At 61.5% G+C, this 16,234-nt stretch overlaps 1 protein-coding gene and 1 long non-coding RNA gene across 2 annotated transcripts; both read left to right on the top strand.

Annotated features, from left to right (window-relative positions):
• Positions 1-5,031: 5,031 nt before the first annotated feature.
• On the top strand, positions 5,032-6,709 carry LOC120406358. Its single transcript, XM_039541103.1, has 3 exons — positions 5,032-5,296; positions 5,692-5,928; positions 6,511-6,709. Exons 1-3 carry the CDS (start codon positions 5,037-5,039, stop codon positions 6,704-6,706), a joined length of 693 nt encoding a protein of 230 aa, XP_039397037.1. The 5' UTR covers positions 5,032-5,036; the 3' UTR covers positions 6,707-6,709.
• A 5,143-nt stretch (positions 6,710-11,852) lies between these two features.
• LOC120406360 lies at positions 11,853-15,062 on the top strand. The gene is made up of 2 exons (XR_005599231.1): positions 11,853-12,053; positions 14,667-15,062. It is a non-coding gene; the product is annotated as an uncharacterized LOC120406360 (long non-coding RNA).
• Positions 15,063-16,234: the final 1,172 nt, after the last annotated feature.

Raw genomic sequence — 16,234 nt, 5'->3', positions numbered from 1 at the left:
CGGACCTGGCACCCAGGGGAGCCCCAACGAGAGGGGAACGTAAGTGCAGGGCCGGGAACGTTGCCCAGGCGGCCTGGGCCAGCTGCCGCATTCGTGGCAACCGGAAGCTGCTCCTGTTTGGTGGCGGCTGCACGAAATGAGGTTGGTGGGTCTTAGCCTGGCTCCCTATGGACGGGCGTCAGCACCAGCTCTCACGTGGGCAGCCTCAGCAGAGCGGCCCTGGGCCGAACAGGCCCAGCCGGGATCCCCCTCTGCAAATCCAGCCTTGTGGCCAGTGCTGCGGGTGTCTCGGGCTCGGCATGGCCCAGACACAGCCCCATGGGATGGGACAATGACCAGCGCTGGGAGAGACCCTGCCGAGGGGAAGGAGTGGGCTGGCGCGCCAGGCAGGGGCAGGACTCTGGGGAGGCTCAGCCCGGTCTCTATTAATCCATATCGGCTTGGGAGGCGCAGGCAGAGGTAAGGTGGCTGGGAGGGAGGAGGCAGACAGACAGACAGACAAGGGTTTGACCCTGGGGAAGGGGAGTGGAGGCAAGTCTGGGAGGAGGCCGGTGGGGAGGTTGTCTGCAGCTCACAGAAGCTGGTTTGGAGCCTGTGGGGTGGGAGCAGGGTCCTTCTGGGGCAGTGGAGGGGTGGGGAGGCCAGTCTGAGAGTGGGAGGAAGCTGGGACCCAGGCATCAGAGACGGGAAAGACTCAGCTCAGCACTTCATCTGGGTCAGCGGGGGGCTGCTCCCTCCCCCAGTGCCTCCAGCCTGGCTGCCCGTGTGTTTCCACCGCTGCCTGTGGGCACAGTACCCCATGGCTAGCGCAGCCTCCCTGGGACCCAGCCTGCTCCCCTCTCGAGCCGCCGCCCAGCCCGGGCCCCGGCTTTCCGAACCAGGCATGGAAGCGGGGTCTGTTGAGCTCGATGCTAACGTCCCTCCAGCTGCACTGAGCCCCACCTGCTGCCCCTCGGGCCCACGAACTGGGCCTGGATCCCTGTGGCAGGGCAATGACTCACCGGCGGCGCCTCCTGCTGGTTGCCCAGGGAATTAGCTCTTCCAGCCCAGAGCGCCCTCTGATGCCTCGCCTGCCGCTGGCCCCCGGGTCCCTCCCGGACCCCGGTGCCCTTTGACCAGGGGTTGTGCCCCCTGCAGCAACCCACAATCTGGGTCTCCCCACCCAGGGGAGCCCCCAACCCTCTATCCCCACCTCGCCTCAGTGGCTACTGCCAGTCACCATCCAGCCCCCGCTCCCTGGGGCAGCTGGCAGCCTGTGAACCACTCATCATCGGGAGGGGGGGTTGGACCAGCCGCCTCTGCCTGGCTCTGGGCTGCCCCTCTGCAGCCCCAGCACCCCTGTGGGCCCTTAACTCGGCCTGCAGCCTGGGGCTTTGCTCCCCAGCTCCCTCTGCCCTTCCCCAGCCCTGCTCCACCCTAGGTTCCCTCCTCGGCTCCCAGGCAGCCAGGCCCCTCCCTCTCAAGGAGCTAGAGAGAGTGTTTTCTGGCCTCTAGCCTGCAGCCCTTATAAGGGGCAGCTGGGCCCTGATTGCACTGGCCACACCTGTGGCTGCTTCTCCAATCAGCCCAGCTTTTCCCCCACCCCAGCCCTCTCCCATGCTGCTTTAACCCCTTCAGGGCCGGAGCGGGGCAACCACCCCGCTACAATCCCCAACAGCTACGAGCCCCAAAGGTGCTGTTAGCAATGTGCCATTGCAATAGCCAGTCAGAGCCTTGCTGCGTCTAGCCGGGTATCCCGTCTCCTGCCCAACCCCAGCAGACCAACGGCCACCTGGCCTCGTCTCCCGTCTCCTGCCCGACTGGATTCCACCTCAGTCTGGGATCCTTCCTCCTGCCGTACCTCGGCCTGGCCGAGAGCATCCTGCTTCTGAATGCTTCAGAGGTGGATGAAAGACCCAAGGTGTGGAGGAGGGGAAATCCCTTCCTGACCATTGCAGTGACCAGCCCCCTGGAGCATGAGAGCTGCTGTCCTGTCCCTGCACAGAATGATGCATGTGGAGGGGCAGGAATGGGTGTTTCTCGGCCTGCCTTCACCGCAGACTCTGTTCAGTCTCTGCCCCATTCCTCAGTGTGGGCCCCTCCCCACCTCCCCTCTCTCCCTGCACAGGGCCGGCTCCGGAGAGGCTGAGTCCAGCAGCGGGTCCCTGTGCCGAGGGCAGGCAGCTGATGGATCTCTCCCGGGAATCTGAGACAGTCCTGGACGCCGCGGTGTGCCTGGCAGTGCTCTACTTCCTGTACCACGGAGCCCTCTTCTTCTTGTACCTCCTGCTCATCCTGCCCCTCAGCCTCTTTGAGGAGCCCGCCCGAGGCTAGGGAGGCGCCAGCAGCTGCAGCTCCCTACAGAGCCCTGCCGCTGGCGGGCTGGGAGTACGGAAAGGCAGAGCGGGGGGTGCGTGGGAGGAGTTCCCCAGAACCCCCCTGAACAGTGGGGCTGCGTCATCCCCAGACACTGGGTGGTGCTTGGAGCTCCCCCAGGCTGTGCAGCGCCTGCTGCACCCTCCCCCAGGCCTGGCTCTCCCCCAGGTCCCCCCGCTGCTCCCCCTGCACTGTCCTCCCCCCTCCCCTGCCTAGCCCCCATGGCTCCAGAGAGCTCCCACTCCCCGCAGGGGAGACCCTCATTTCATTCCATGTGGTCTCAGTGCAGCATCTCTGGCTCCAAGGGTGGCCCCTTGATCGCTCCCACGTGGGCCCTGCTGATTCCCCAGAGCCGCAGCTCCCCACAGGCCTTCAGACACACCGTGCGCTCCTGCACCGACTGTCCGAGGGGCTGGCTGAGACTCCTGGGCTCTATCCCAGCGCAGTGTGACCTGGAGCAAACCTCTCGCTCCAGTGCTTAATGTGTGCCAGGTCAGAGCCCCGGCGCCTCCGGGCCCGGCGGTTCAGAGTCCCCGGCGCCTCCGGGCCCGGCCGTTCAGAGCCCCGGCACCTCCGGGTCCGGCCGTTCAGAGCCCCGGCGCCTCCGGGCCCGGCCGTTCAGAGCCCCCGGCGCCTCCGGGCCCGGCCGTTCAGAGCCCCCGGCGCCTCCGGGCTTGCCTCATCAGTTATGAAAGTAAAAAATTTGCTTGAGTCCTGGCACCTCTTTCATTACAAATTAAGCTCTGTTTCACTCTCGCACACTCTCTCCCTCCCCTTCTGTGCCTCAGTTTCCCCACCCTTATCCTAGGGCTGATGATCTTTGTTCCCCTCGCACTCTGGGACAAAGGGCTCTGAAAAACAGAGAAGAGCTACACAGGGCACGATGATTGATGGGCCCCAACTGCGCAGGGACATCTCCCCTGACCCTCACCCCGATGCCATGAGCACAGGGCGGTAAACTGGGTGCACGCAAGCGAGAAGCGTGTTAATACGGCTCACAGTAAATGTGTACCCCTAGGAACAGAGACCACAGGCCATACTTACAGGCTGGGGGCTCCATCCTGGCAAGCCGCGTCTGAGAACGAATCTGGGGGGCGGGCTGGATAATCAGCAGAACATGCGCTCCCTGCGAGACGCCGCGGCCCAAGGAGCTAAGCCGATCCTGCGGGGCAGGGAGGGGGGTGAAGAGGGAATCTGGAGTTGGAGCAGCGAGGCGATTTCCCCTCTCTGTGGGCACCGTGTGTCCAGTTCCGGTGCCCACAATTCAAGAAGGATGTTGCTAGGCTGGATAGGGTTGTGGTGGTGGTGACTCCCGGAGCTCCGTCTACAGTGACTCGATCCCTGTCTGTCACCTCCATGGGGAACAAGTATTTGGTACCAGGCTCTTCTGCCTGGCAGAGGAGGGTCGAACATGGTCCAATGGCGAAAGCTGAAGCTAGACAAATTCAGGCTAGAAATCCGGTGGCCGTTTGTAACAGGCGGGACAATTAACCATTAGAACAATTTACCCAGGGGAGTGGTCGATTCCCCATCCCCAAGACGGGCTGTTTCCCTCCAAGCTCTGCTCTAGGGATTCTTGTGGGGCCGGTCTCTGGCCTGGGCTACACGGGGGGATCAGACTGGATGATCACAATGGGCCCTTCTGGCCTGGGAATCGAGGCACGCTACAGGTCTCCTGTTTGCAGAAAGTTTCCCCATCACCACAGAGCTCCACGTGTCCCCCTCCTCCCTGGCCTGCGTTTGCCTGGCTCTGCGATGCTCGGGGCATCTTGTCCCCCTTTTGCCAGGAGCTGGGGGCGGCTACCACACTGGACACTGGGTCAGGCTAAGGCAATGAGGGAAAGGGGGTGGGGGCGTGGGGAGGGGCGCTGGCTACATGTCCAACCAAGCCAGGACCAAACCTACCTGAGTTTGCCCTGAATCCCTCCCCCAGCCCCTTGCCGCAAGAATGCAGCCGTGCATGCTGGGGTCTGGAGCTCCCGCCACCCAGGCCTCTCCGGGGGGGTGTGTGTGTGTGTGTGTGCTGGGAGAGGGGTTTGGCGGCAGGTGCTCAGGAGCGGCTCAGTCAGACCCAAGTGATCCCGGTGCCCCACGAGTGCTCTGTCTTACTGTGCCCCCATCTCGGGGAGCGGCCGGACACTGACATTTGGAGGGGGAAGAACCAGGTTTGGGTGGAAGGCGATGGGGAGAATGTGACAGGCCCAGCTCCCCCAGCAGGTTTGTTCCTTGCTCTGCCATTGCCATCCAGCACAGAGCCCGGTTCACAGCTGCCGGTGCCCCTCTGCACTGTGGGGCTGTGCCGGGGCACAGTGCAGGACAGTCGCAGGGCTAGGGCGATTCTGCACCCATGGGGTCATTGCGGGCAGGGTGTGAGGGCGGGAGCCCAGACACCATTGTCAGGAATTCTCCAGAGGAAACCCAGTCCCCCCTGGGAAGCCGTGTGCCCGACTGAGCCTCCTGGTATGTGTGTGTGTGTGTGTGTGTGTGTGTGTGGGTGGGTGGGTGTGAATGCTTGTCCCAAGTCCTAGCTCTGATCAGGCGTAGCGCTCACAAAGCACTTCACAAATGGCAGGATCATCATCCCTATTCTAGGGAGGGAGAAACTGAGGCACGGAGCAGCCACGTGACCGGCCCAGGCTCACCCAGCGGGGCCGTGGCACACTGGCTCGTCATGTATGCAAATGACCCAGCATGTTTGTGACATCAGGAGCAGGCAGTGGGCGCCCAGGGAGAGCGCTGACAGGCTGAGTGCTCCCTGGCCGGCCGGCCGGCGGGGCTCGGGGGTGCCAGGCCCAGCTGCAGGGGCACAGCGAGCCAGGGCAGAGCCGCGTGTGCCTGGCCGGCCGGCGGGGCTCGGGGGTGCCAGGCCCAGCTGCGGGGGCACAGCGAGCCAGGGCAGAGCCGCGTGTGCCTGGCTGAGAGGAGGCGAGTCCCGGCTCTGGTGACAGCGCTTGGGCAGCGCTTGGGAGCCGGCTGGAGGCCGGGTTATTCCTGTCTGACGCTGTGTGGCGAGGAGGGTGCTGGACACAGAAACACCCCCCCCCCCCACACACAGCCTGAGCAGAGAGACCAAGGAGCAGCCTGTGGAACCGAACACCCCTCCGGGCCCAGGGTCGAGGCAGGCTGGCAGGGGGAGCCGGTAGAGCTGTGGCTGGGATAAGCAGGGGACTCCAGTCTCCAGGGCTGGCACCTTCCCATCACGGCTCTGTCTGGGCCAGAGCCGGACACCGCTGAGCTTTCACTGGCCCTGCCGGCACTGGCTGATGCTCTTGGCTTGGGATGGTCACATGTCCCATCGGCTGAGGTCTCACCCAGCTCCATCTCTCTTCCTCGCAGCGACGGAGAGATGCTTCAGGAGAAGGCTCCCCAGCCCAGCCTGGCCCAAGGAGCAGGGAAGGGTCCCTCTGACGAGGGGAGTCTCCTCCCAGCAGACGTCCTTGCCAGCACGGAGTGGGTCCTGGACACCCTGCTGCTCCTGGCAGCTCTTCACATCCTCTCTCAGGCGGCAGCCACCTTCTCCTGCCTCTTCCTCGTACTGCCCTTGAGCTTCTTCTTCTTGGAAATTCATGGCAGGTACATTTAACACAAAAGGAGGGAAATACAGATCCACACAGAGATGGCAGCGACCGGTGGAACTCACTGCTGCAGGATTTTCAACAGATGGAATACTGTCAGCCAGATCCCCTGCTGGTGTGAATCAGCCCCACTCCACAGGAGTCAATGGGGCCAGATCCCCAGCTGGTGTCATTTGGGGTTGCTCTGTTAACGTCAGCGGAGCTACGTCGATCTATGCCAGCAGAGGATCTGTCCCAGCCATGACCGCGGGGGATATGTGCACTGGGGGTTCTTTTCCTCTTTTTGATTGGCTCATACGTGGTTACTGACAGATTTGTGAGGGAGAAGCCGATGAGCCCAGACGTTTAGGGAGAGGAAGGAGGAGGGTCGGTGCAATGGTGAGAGCACAGCGTGGTGCTCTGGAGACCTGGGTTCTAGTCCCCGCTCTGCCACTGACCCCCAGAGGGCCTGGGGCAAGTCCCTGACCCTCTGTGCCTGTTCTCTCAGTGGGGTAGGCCTGGCATGGCTGTACTCCCCCCAACAGGGCTCCTGGCCCCCTCCCACGCTGGGCACCTGGCTTCTCCGCTCTGTTCCTGGCAGGGGGAGCCCAGCGTCTGAGGAGACGCGGCAGCCGGACACAAGCCTGGGGCGCAGAGCAGGCGAGCGGCCCCCAGACAAGGGGCTTCTCCGGGGGGGACGTCCTCCAGTGTCTGCGGGGCACCCTGGACGTGCTGGGTTCGCTGGTGGCCGTTTACTTCCTGATTCGCACTGGCCTCGTCGTCTGGGCCCTGGCTGACCCCGCCGGAGGTGATGGGCTGAATACAGAGTTTCCACGGTTGTGCGGCTTGGCCTCTTCATTCTTCTCCTGGGTGCCCGGGCCGGGCGGCTGTGGGAGGGGGGGGGCACCTGGGGCCCTTCTCGCCCCATCCCCGAAGAGCCGTGGGCAGGGGGACCCCTGTCACTAGGGAATACAATTCAGTGCAGGCAGCCCCCGGCTCGCTGTCCCCCCCATCCAGGCCTAGACGCCGGCTCCCTCAGCACCCACAAGCAGAGCACTCGTGGGGCACCGGGATCACTGGGGTCTGACCTAGGGCGTCTGTGGCAGCCCTAGGGGTGCATGACACTTGCATTTGGGGAGGCGGGAGCACTGGAAGTGCGGGGGGGGGGCACAGGCACCTGGACCATGGCTCCGCCCCCACTCTGCCCTGTGGCCCTACCCCCGCTCGGCCTCCTCCCCCGAGGCTTCACCTCCTCCCGCCCCCACTCCGCCTCTTCCCCCGAGGTGCCCCCTGCTCGCTCCTCTCCGCCCCCTCCTCTGAGGCTGCCCCCCACCCACGAAGGTACCAATGGGGGACACATACTCAGTAACTAGCATAGGAAAGAAGTGTACAAATATGCTGAAAATAGCCCCAGCCCCCAAGCTGGCAGAGCTCCCCCCCAACACACACCCCTCTTCCAAAGCACCCACCAGCAAAAACAAGCCCCCCCAACCAGCCCCTTTTGTGCCCCTGCCGTGCCCCCAGCTCCTCCTGCTGCACCTAGCACTCGAGGGGGTCTCTGCACAGGCCTCTGGGCTGCACCCCGTGCGGGTTCTCCCAGCCCAGCCCCGTGCCCGTCACTGCCAGCAGGGTGCTTGGTTCAGCCCCCCGAGGCTCAGCACACCAGGCCTTGGCACAGCAGGCGCCAGCTGGTGCAGCGAGTCGGCTAATGCACCTTTGCGGGCCAGCGCGGGCGGACACGGGCCATGCACTGCTGCTGGCTCTGAGGTCCATTGCCCCAGGGGCAGGCGAGAATCTGTGCCAGCTCCAGAGCTGGCAGGGAAAGGCAGATCCCCTGCTCGGGAAAGTAATTACCCCCCCCCGCCCCACCTCCCAGTGGCGAAGGCAGGCCGGGCTCCCACGGGCTCGAGGAGCTTAATAAATATGCCTTGAAGAGGCAGCGAAGTGCTGAGCAGCTCAGTAGGCTCCAGGTGCCCGATTAACTCCACATCACCCAATGAAAACATCTCCTCCGAGCTGTGGCCCAGCCCCCTCTGCTTGTTCCCTTTGGGCACAGGGGTCACCGGCCCGAGCCTGGCACCCCATCCCTGCTCTCGGCTTTGGAGCAGGCGCCCTGAAGCTGCCCCCAGCGGAGGTGGGAAGCAGAGTGGAGGGAGCTGCGTGCAGACATACGGAGGGTTGGAGTGGCTTGGGTGGCAAGGGGTGTTTGCAAACCACATTTGGCCCAAGTTTGGGGTCACTGCGCAGTATGGCCAGGAGGCTGGATTCTGTGGGGTACTAGACTGTAAGTGAACGTGGCTTCCCTCCAACTGCCCCCCAAGCCACCAGCCCAAGAAAGCCCCCTCAGCCTCCAACTTTACCCCAAACAGCCCCAGCTGTGACCCAGCCCCCCAACCAGCTCCACTGTCCCCTCGATACCCAGCCTCAAGCTTACCCTCAGACACTCACCCCCGAAAGCCCCCAAACCCTCAGCTTAGCCTCAGATGAGCTCCCCTTTTTATACTCCTGTAACCCTTCTGCCAGGCTGAGTTGATAGCAGCAAAGGCCGGGTTCAGTACATAGGGGTCCCCTCCCTACAACGTAATGCAGAACCAGCTCGAGCCCCCACCCAGCGACCTGGGAAAATCTTACACACACCCCTGGGCGCCTCGAGGAGGCAATACTGCCCCTCTCGCAAGCACAGAGTCTCGGTGTAGCAGAAAAGGTTTAATTACATGAGATAAACAACAAGCATTAAATTGGGAAAATACCTCAACTAGAGTTCATAGACCAAACCGTGAGCAAAGACCCACCCCAGCAAACTGGGCCGTGTCCTTCTCCCTGGGCTCTTGAGTCCAGCAACCCCCAAATCACCCCAAGGCTCCAAAGTCCAATACCCCAAATGTCCCAAAAGTCCCGCAACCCAAAAGTCTCTGTCCCGGGTCAGTGCAGCCCCAGAGTTCGAGAGTCTCTCTGCAGAGGTTTTCCCTCCACCAGCCTGGGTAGAAAGGGGAACCTTACGTGGTCCGGGGCCGACTGCCCTGCCTCTCCGTGGGATTCTGCTTCCGCCTTCCCCACGAACTGCTCAGCTCCGCTCTGCCAGCTGCTTTGCTCCACCAGCCGTCCCTCGATCCGCTCCAGCCATCCCCACAAACTGCTCGGCTCCGCTCGCTCCGCGGGCAGCTCCAACCGTCCCACAAACCACACCGCTCTGCCAGCTGCTCTGCTCCGCAATATAGCTTCAGGCTCCCCCACTAGTTAGCACAGCTCTTTAGTGATTTCAGCTCAGTAACCTGTAAGTTAGATTCTTAAGGGAATCAAAAATCAGCTTTGATATTCAAGAGTAGAGAGAGGAGGAGATGGAATTGGTGCTTCTGGTTCACACAAGGAGCCCACTCCCTTGTCTGGTGAGTGCCACTCAATTGATGGTGAGACTCCCTGTCACAAAGCAGTTTCACAGTTCCTCATCCACACAATCAGGGTGACAAACACTCCACTCCTCCTGCCCCAACAACAAAGAAACTGTGGATTCCACAGCTACCAAAGCTACCATCGCAGGCTGCCGTGGGCTGTGCCAGGTGGGGTGGGTGTGCCTATGCAAACACGATCAGCCCCTGAAATTCTTTTCCACGCTTGCCATAATTCACCACCAGATGTCAGGGTAGAGCTCAGCCTGACTCTGTTTACACTCCCGTCATCCACCCCCTGGGCCCCAGCTTCCCCCTGCCTCCACTTACCCACCAGCCAGCCATCCCCTGCCCCGGCCAGCCGTCAGCTTCCCACCTGTCCCCATGTTAGAAACCCGGAGATGCCAGCCCCATTCCCCTCTCACCAACCCCTGGCTCTGCTCTGTGACCCACGTGCCCTGCCAGCCCGCCCAGCCCCACCTGCCAGTGTTGTGTGGCACCATGTCCTGCCCCCTCTGCTCAGGGCAAGGTGCTTTGCCCACAAGCTGAATGCCCATTTCCAAATGCGCCACAAGCATGTTGTCTAATTCCCATGCACCACAGTCCCACTGCAGCTCAGCTCTGCACCTCTGGCCCTCCCGCATTCCCCCCGAGCCTCAGACTGTCCCGTCCAGCCCCCTCGCTGAGAGGCGGCCGCCATCTTCCCTCGGAGCCGCCGCCTGGATTTGGTCTGGCTGAGAACTATGGGAGCCGGCGGCCATCTTTGCTGGGGCGGCGACTGTAGGGACACAGCCTGGGGCACCGTGGCTGCAGCTCCATTCAAAGCAATGGGCCCAGGTGGCCGTTCCGAATAGGGCAGAATTCATGAGTTTGCCACCAGCACGTGTGCGGTGCCAGGGGCGCAGGAGAGGAGACCCCCGGGGCCAACTGCTCCCCTGGGAAGGGGACGCAGAGCGAGGGGCTGGGGGAGCACAGAGCACCTAGAAATCTATCCCCATCCCAAGGTCAGGGTGGGGGCCAGGCCCGAGGCCCAGTTCAGTGTCAGGGGGTTGCACCCACGGAGATGCACTGGAGCCATTGCTTGTGCCCTGTGCTAGGTGGCAGGGGCCTGCCCTCCCCCAGGCCGGGGGAGCACTGGCTCGGCCAAACCCCAGCGCAGGAGAATGAGGGGAGAACGAGCTCTGAGCGGCCATAACCCAGCGCCGGGCGATAGGCAGGGTATGGGCAGGTGCACAGGCTCTCCTTGCCCACCCTGCCCTGGCGCTCGCCTCGGGGCTGTGCTGGGGAGACAGGAGCTCCCCCAGAGAGACCCTCTTCCCCAGCTGCCCGTCACGCAGGCTGACCCGGGCAGCACCAAGCCTGCCCCGTGGGTGCTGGTTTCTCTGCAGGGAGGTTGTAACCATGCTGGTTCTGGCGGGACCCAACTGAGGTGCCAATTCAGGACCAATTGCTTAAACAGGGCAGTCACAGCCCTAGGCCGGGGTTTTTCCACCTCTAAGGCAAACCAAACCAGCCAGACAGAGAAGACTTTGGCCTCACCCCACTGGCTAACCACAAGTCACATGAGCAATTTCCTTAGACACTCCAGTTTCCCAGTATCCCCACCAGTGCACTCGTCCTGGGGATGAATGGTTATGAAAACCAACACCCCAGTAAAAGAAAAAGGTTCTCTCGATCCCAAAGGACCAAGCCCCAGACCCAGGTCAATATACAGATCAGATCTTACCCACAAATCACACTGTTGCCAATCCTTTAGAATCTAAAATCTAAAGGTTTACTCATAAAAGGAAAAAGGTAGAGATGAGAGCTAGAATTGGTTAAATGGAATCGATTACATACAGCAATGGCAAAGTTCTTAGTTCAGGCTTGTAGCAGTGATGGAGTAAACTGCAGGTTCAAATCAAGTCTCTGGAACATCCCCCGCTGGGATCATCAGTCCTTTGTTCAGAGCTTCAGGGCTTGTCTACATTTACATTTTATAAAAAGAACAGGAGTATCTGAGGCACCTTAGAGACTAACAAATTTATCTGAAAGCTTTCGTGGGCTACAGCCCACTTCATGGGATGCTCAGAAAGGAATATATAGTAAGGAACTATATACACATACAGAGAACATGAAAAGGTGGGGGTTGTCCTACCCACTCTAAGAGGCTAATTAATTAAGATGAGCTATAATCAGCAGGAGGAAAAAAAAACCCTTTGAGGTGATAATCAAGATAGCCCATTTCAGACACTTTGACAACCAGGTGTGAGGATACTTAACATGGGGAAATAGATTCAATGTGTGTAATGGCTCAACTTTAAATACAAAAATGATCCATGCACCCAGATAGCATAACCAGAACCAGAACCCCACAACCTGGTCTTAGACACCTTATTTGACCCCCTTTATACAAGATTTGGTGCCACTACAGGACCATGGTTGCAACAATGATCTCCACTGTCCCAGTTCCCGACAGTAACGTCACAGAGGTTACCCAGCCAGCGGCATTATGACCTCAGGCAGGAAGCTGCTCTGCTTGCTGTGTCACAATGGGGGACTGCCGGGTCAGAGCCCCAGGGTGGGGCGGGTGCTCTCCTGTGTGGGGCCCGGGCAGGCCAGTCGCAGAGCGAGGCTGGGTCCCGTTTGGTGGCCCAGGCAGGCTCGGTGAGGCCAGAGAAGGGAGGCAGGCCTGGAGTTGGTGGAGGCTGCTCCCAGCACATGCCTGGGGGGCCCGGTGCCCAGGGGGAGCGGGGAGCTCAGACATTACTCTCCAGTGGTGAGTTGGGAACTGTTTCCTGGGAAACCTGCCCTCCTACCTCCTCTCTCTTCCTGGGGAGAATCCTGCACCTTCCCCTAGCGCCCCCACCCCCGGATCCTGCACCCATCCCCCCCTGCGCTGCCCCCCCAGATCCTGCATCATCCTCTCTGCCCCCCGCAGGATCCTGCACCCATCCCCTGCGCTGCCCCCGGATCCTGCACCCATCCCCTGCGCTGCCCCCGGATCCTGCACCCATCCCCTGCACTGCCCCCGCGGGATCCTGCAGCCATCCCCTGCTCTGCCCCCCAGATCCTGCACCCATCCCCTGCACTGCCCTCCTGGATCCTGCACCCATCCCCTGCACTGCCCCCAGATCCTGCACCATCCCCTCTGCCCCGCGGGATCCTGCACCCATCCCCTGCACTGCCCCCTGGATCCTGCACCCATCCCCCTGCGCTGCGCTGCCCCGGATCCTGCACCCATCCCCTGCACTGCCCCCGTGGATCCTGCACCCATCCCCTGCTCTGCCCCTGCCAGATCCTGCACCCATCCCCTGCACTGCCCTCCCTGGATCCTGCACCCATCCCCTGCACTGCCCCCAGATCCTGCACCATCCCCTCTGCCTCCCCAGATCCTGCACCCATCCCCTGCACTGCCCCTGGATCCTGCACCCATTCCCACCCCTACACTGTCCCCCCTGGATCCTGCACCCATTCCCCTGCACTGCCCCCTGGATCCTGCACTCATCCCCTGCACTGCCCCTGGATACTGCACCATTCCCCTCTGCCCCCCGCGGGATCCTGCACCCATTCCCCTCCCTACACTGCCCCCCCTGGATCCTGCAGCCATCTCCCCATGCACCACCCCTGCCCGGATCCTGCACCATCTCCTCTGCCCTCCCTGGATCCTGCACCATCCATCCCCATGCACTGCCCCTGGATCCTACATCATCCATCCCTTCTGTCCCCATGGGATCCTGCACCCATCCCCTGCATGGCCCCATGCCCCTGCCCCCTGTGACGAGGTGGTTCTGGCGGGACCCAACTGAGGTGCCAATTCAGGACCAATTGCTCAAACAGGGCAGTCACAGCCCTAGGCTGGGGTTTTCCACCTCTAAGGCAAACAAAACCAGCCAGACAAAGAGGACTTTGGTTTCACCCCACTGGCAAACCACAAGTCACACAAGCAATTTCCTTAGACACTCCAGTCTCCCAGTATCCCCACCAGTGCCACTCGTCCTGGGGATGAATGGTTATGAAAACCAACACCCCAATAAAAGAAAAAGGTTCTCTCGATCCCAAAGGACCAAGCCCCAGACCCAGGTCAATATACACATCAGATCTTACCCACAAATCATGCTGTTGCCAATCCTTTAGAATCTAAAATCTAAAGGTTTATTCATAAAGGGAAAAAGGTAGAGATGAGAGGTAGAATTGGTTAAATGGAATCAATTACATCCAGTAATGGCAAAGTTCTTAGTTCAGGCTTGCAGCAGTGATGGAGTAAACTGCAGGTTCAAATCAAGTCTCTGGAACATCCCCCGCTGGGATGGGTCCTCAGTCCTTTGTTCAGAGCTTCAGTTTGTAGCAAAGTCCCTCCAGAGGTAAGAAGCAGGACTGAAGACCAGATGGAGATGAGGCATCAGCCTTATATAGGCTTTTCCAGGTGTAAGAACCTCTTTGTCCTTACTGTGGAAAATTACAGCAAAATGGAATCTGGAGTCACATGGGCCAGTCCCTGCACTTTGCTGAGTTACAAGGCGTATCTGCCTTCTCTCCATGGGTCAGTTGTGTAGCTGATGGTCCTTAATGGGCCATCAAGCAGGCTAGGCAGAGCTAACACCAACTTGTCTGGGATGTCACCCAGAAGCACATCACCAACTTGAAATACAGACAGTATAGAGCCAATATTCATAACTTCAACTAAAAATGACACATGCACACAGACAGCATAATCATAACCAGCCACCCATAACCTGGTCTTAGACACCTTATATGACCCCCTTTACCTAAGATTTGGTGCCACTAGAGGACCTTGGTTGCAACCCATGTTCTATATGGTCCCAATTTATATCAATAACGTCACACCCGGATCCTGCACCATCCCCTCTGCCTCCCCCCGGGATCCTGCACCCATCACCCCTGGAGCATGTGCCCAACACCCCTGAACTGCCCCTCACCCCAGATCTTGCACCTATCACCCCTGCACCACCCCCATCCCTATGCATGTGTCCCCTCTGCACTGCCCCACTCCAGTCCCCAGGAATGCTGCACCCCTCCCTGGGAACTTTACCTTCTCCCCTTCCCCCCAGACCTGTGTCCTCTCACCCCGGGCTGTGCCAGACCCTGCTCTGTGGAGCCAGAGGCACCGTGGGGGCAGGGAGGTGCCATAAAGGATGCTGCTGAGGGGCTCGGTCCAGGCTGCATCTTGCCAGCTGCAGGGACGGCCTTGTGCTGGCGCATTGCTGCTCGTGGGTGCATTGCCGCAGGCTGCCCCACCCCTTGCTCGTGCCGAGGGAGCTGCAGCGGGAGGCAGGGCAGCAGGGACGGGGCACCATCTCCTGGCTCGGTGAAGAGGGGAGCAGCACATCCCCTTCTCCCCCCTCCTACGGTGTCTCCTGTCCCCTGGCAGGGCGAGGGCCCGGACGTCGCAGGAGATGCTGCAGCCCGTGCCACGTGTAGGTGGCGGGGCGCTGGGGTGGACGCCAGCTCCGCTCTCCACTGGCTCGTGCAGATCACGCTCTTCCTGGCGCTCGGCCAGTGCCTGGCGTGCGCCGGGATCCTTGAGGCCACCATCCAGTCCCCAGCTGCGCGCCTCTTCTTCGGCCCCATGGTCCCGGTGCTATCGGACGCGCTCGGCACCTTCCGCCGCGTGGTCCCGGCCTTGCTTGTCTTCTCCATGTCCGTGTTAGCAGCCTCGCTCCTCTACGCCGGCATCCCGGGGCTGCGGGCTCTGCTCCCCGGCGCCCTCCCGCCTGGCTGGTGAGCGCCCGGCAAAGCCCCGGCTCAATACAGCCGCAGACAGAGACGTGGCTCGGGGGCTTTGTGTTCGCTCTGGTGTGCGGGCTGGACAGCGGGCGTGGGGACACCCCTTGGTCACCGTGCTGCCAGGTTTGGGGGAGAGCCGGGGGTGCCCGGCGTCCGGGGCTGGCACATGGGCCCAGGCTCCCCTAGCACTGAACCCCACACAATGCCGAGGCCCCTTTGTGAAGCTAGGCCGTAGTTCCCAGTGTAGCCGGGCACTGGGCGTTGTGCCTTAGCACAGCCAGGCCCAGAGGGTGCAGTGACCCTGCTGCTACCCCTTTCCATTCCACCAGAGCGGGCATGGGAGCGGTGTCACGGAGTGTGGGGGAGTCCGGGCCCGGCACTCCCGGCTTCCTGCGATTCACCAGGGCTCTCAGCCAGCCAGTAACACAGAGGTTTATTTGGATGACAGGAGCACAGTCCAAGTCAGGTCTTGCCGGTACAGACAACAGGACCCCCTTTAGTTAGGTCCATCTGTGGGCCCCAAGGAGGCCACAGCCCCGTTGGGAATCCCAAGCCCCGTCGGGCTCCCCTCCATTTCCCAGCCAGCTCCCAAACTGAAACTCCCCCCAGCCTCTCACTCAGCCTCCCCCTGGCTCCTCCCCCAGCCTCTGTCCTTTTTCCAGTGTCCCGGGCAGAGGTGTCACCTGGCCTCCAACCCCCCTCCTGGGGTCTCAGGTTACATGCTCAGGTGTCCTCCCTTCCCCAGTGCAGCCGTCCCAGCACAACTCCCCTGCACCCTCCCCAGGTCAATACTCCCCACTCAGCATTCACATCACACAGCCGGAACATTCCCACTTCCTCACAAGCGGGCACTGTTCCTGCCCCGGGGCAGGCGAGAGGCCGTGCCAGTCCCAGCGCTGCCAGGGAGAGGCAGATCCCCTGCTCAGGAATGACCACAAACCTGGCCAGGGCTCCAGAGCGGGTGAACGGCTCAGAAAGAGGCAGCGCAGATGGAATGTGGCACCGTTTCAAAGGGAGCCAGGTGCTCGGATCGCTCCCTGCTGCCTAATGAACGTGTCTCTTCTGTGCTGAGAGCAGCATCTCAGCCCCGGCCCGGCAGCCCCTCCCTGCCCCGTTCCCAGACCGGCTCTCGCCTGCGGGTCCTACTTGGGACTGATCACGGGCCAGGCCGGGCGGCACCTCTTGTGGAGCGACAAGCCCCCTGGACAGAGT

The sequence above is a fragment of the Mauremys reevesii genome, linkage group 5 (assembly GCF_016161935.1).
Source record: "Mauremys reevesii isolate NIE-2019 linkage group 5, ASM1616193v1, whole genome shotgun sequence".
In the NCBI taxonomy this organism is placed as follows: Eukaryota; Metazoa; Chordata; order Testudines; family Geoemydidae; genus Mauremys; species Mauremys reevesii.
The sequence above is the reverse complement of the archived record's forward strand: the minus strand, read 5'-3'. Positions and strand labels throughout refer to the sequence as shown.

Coding starts and splice junctions, on each gene's coding strand:
- LOC120406358 (XM_039541103.1), top strand. CDS start 5,037: ATGACCCAGCATGTTTGTGACATCAGGAGCAGGCAGTGGGCGCCCAGG. Junction 5,297..5,691: donor GGAGGCGAGTCCCGGCTCTG/GTGACAGCGCTT, acceptor TCTTCCTCGCAG/CGACGGAGAGATGCTTCAGG. Junction 5,929..6,510: donor TTCTTGGAAATTCATGGCAG/GTACATTTAACA, acceptor TGTTCCTGGCAG/GGGGAGCCCAGCGTCTGAGG.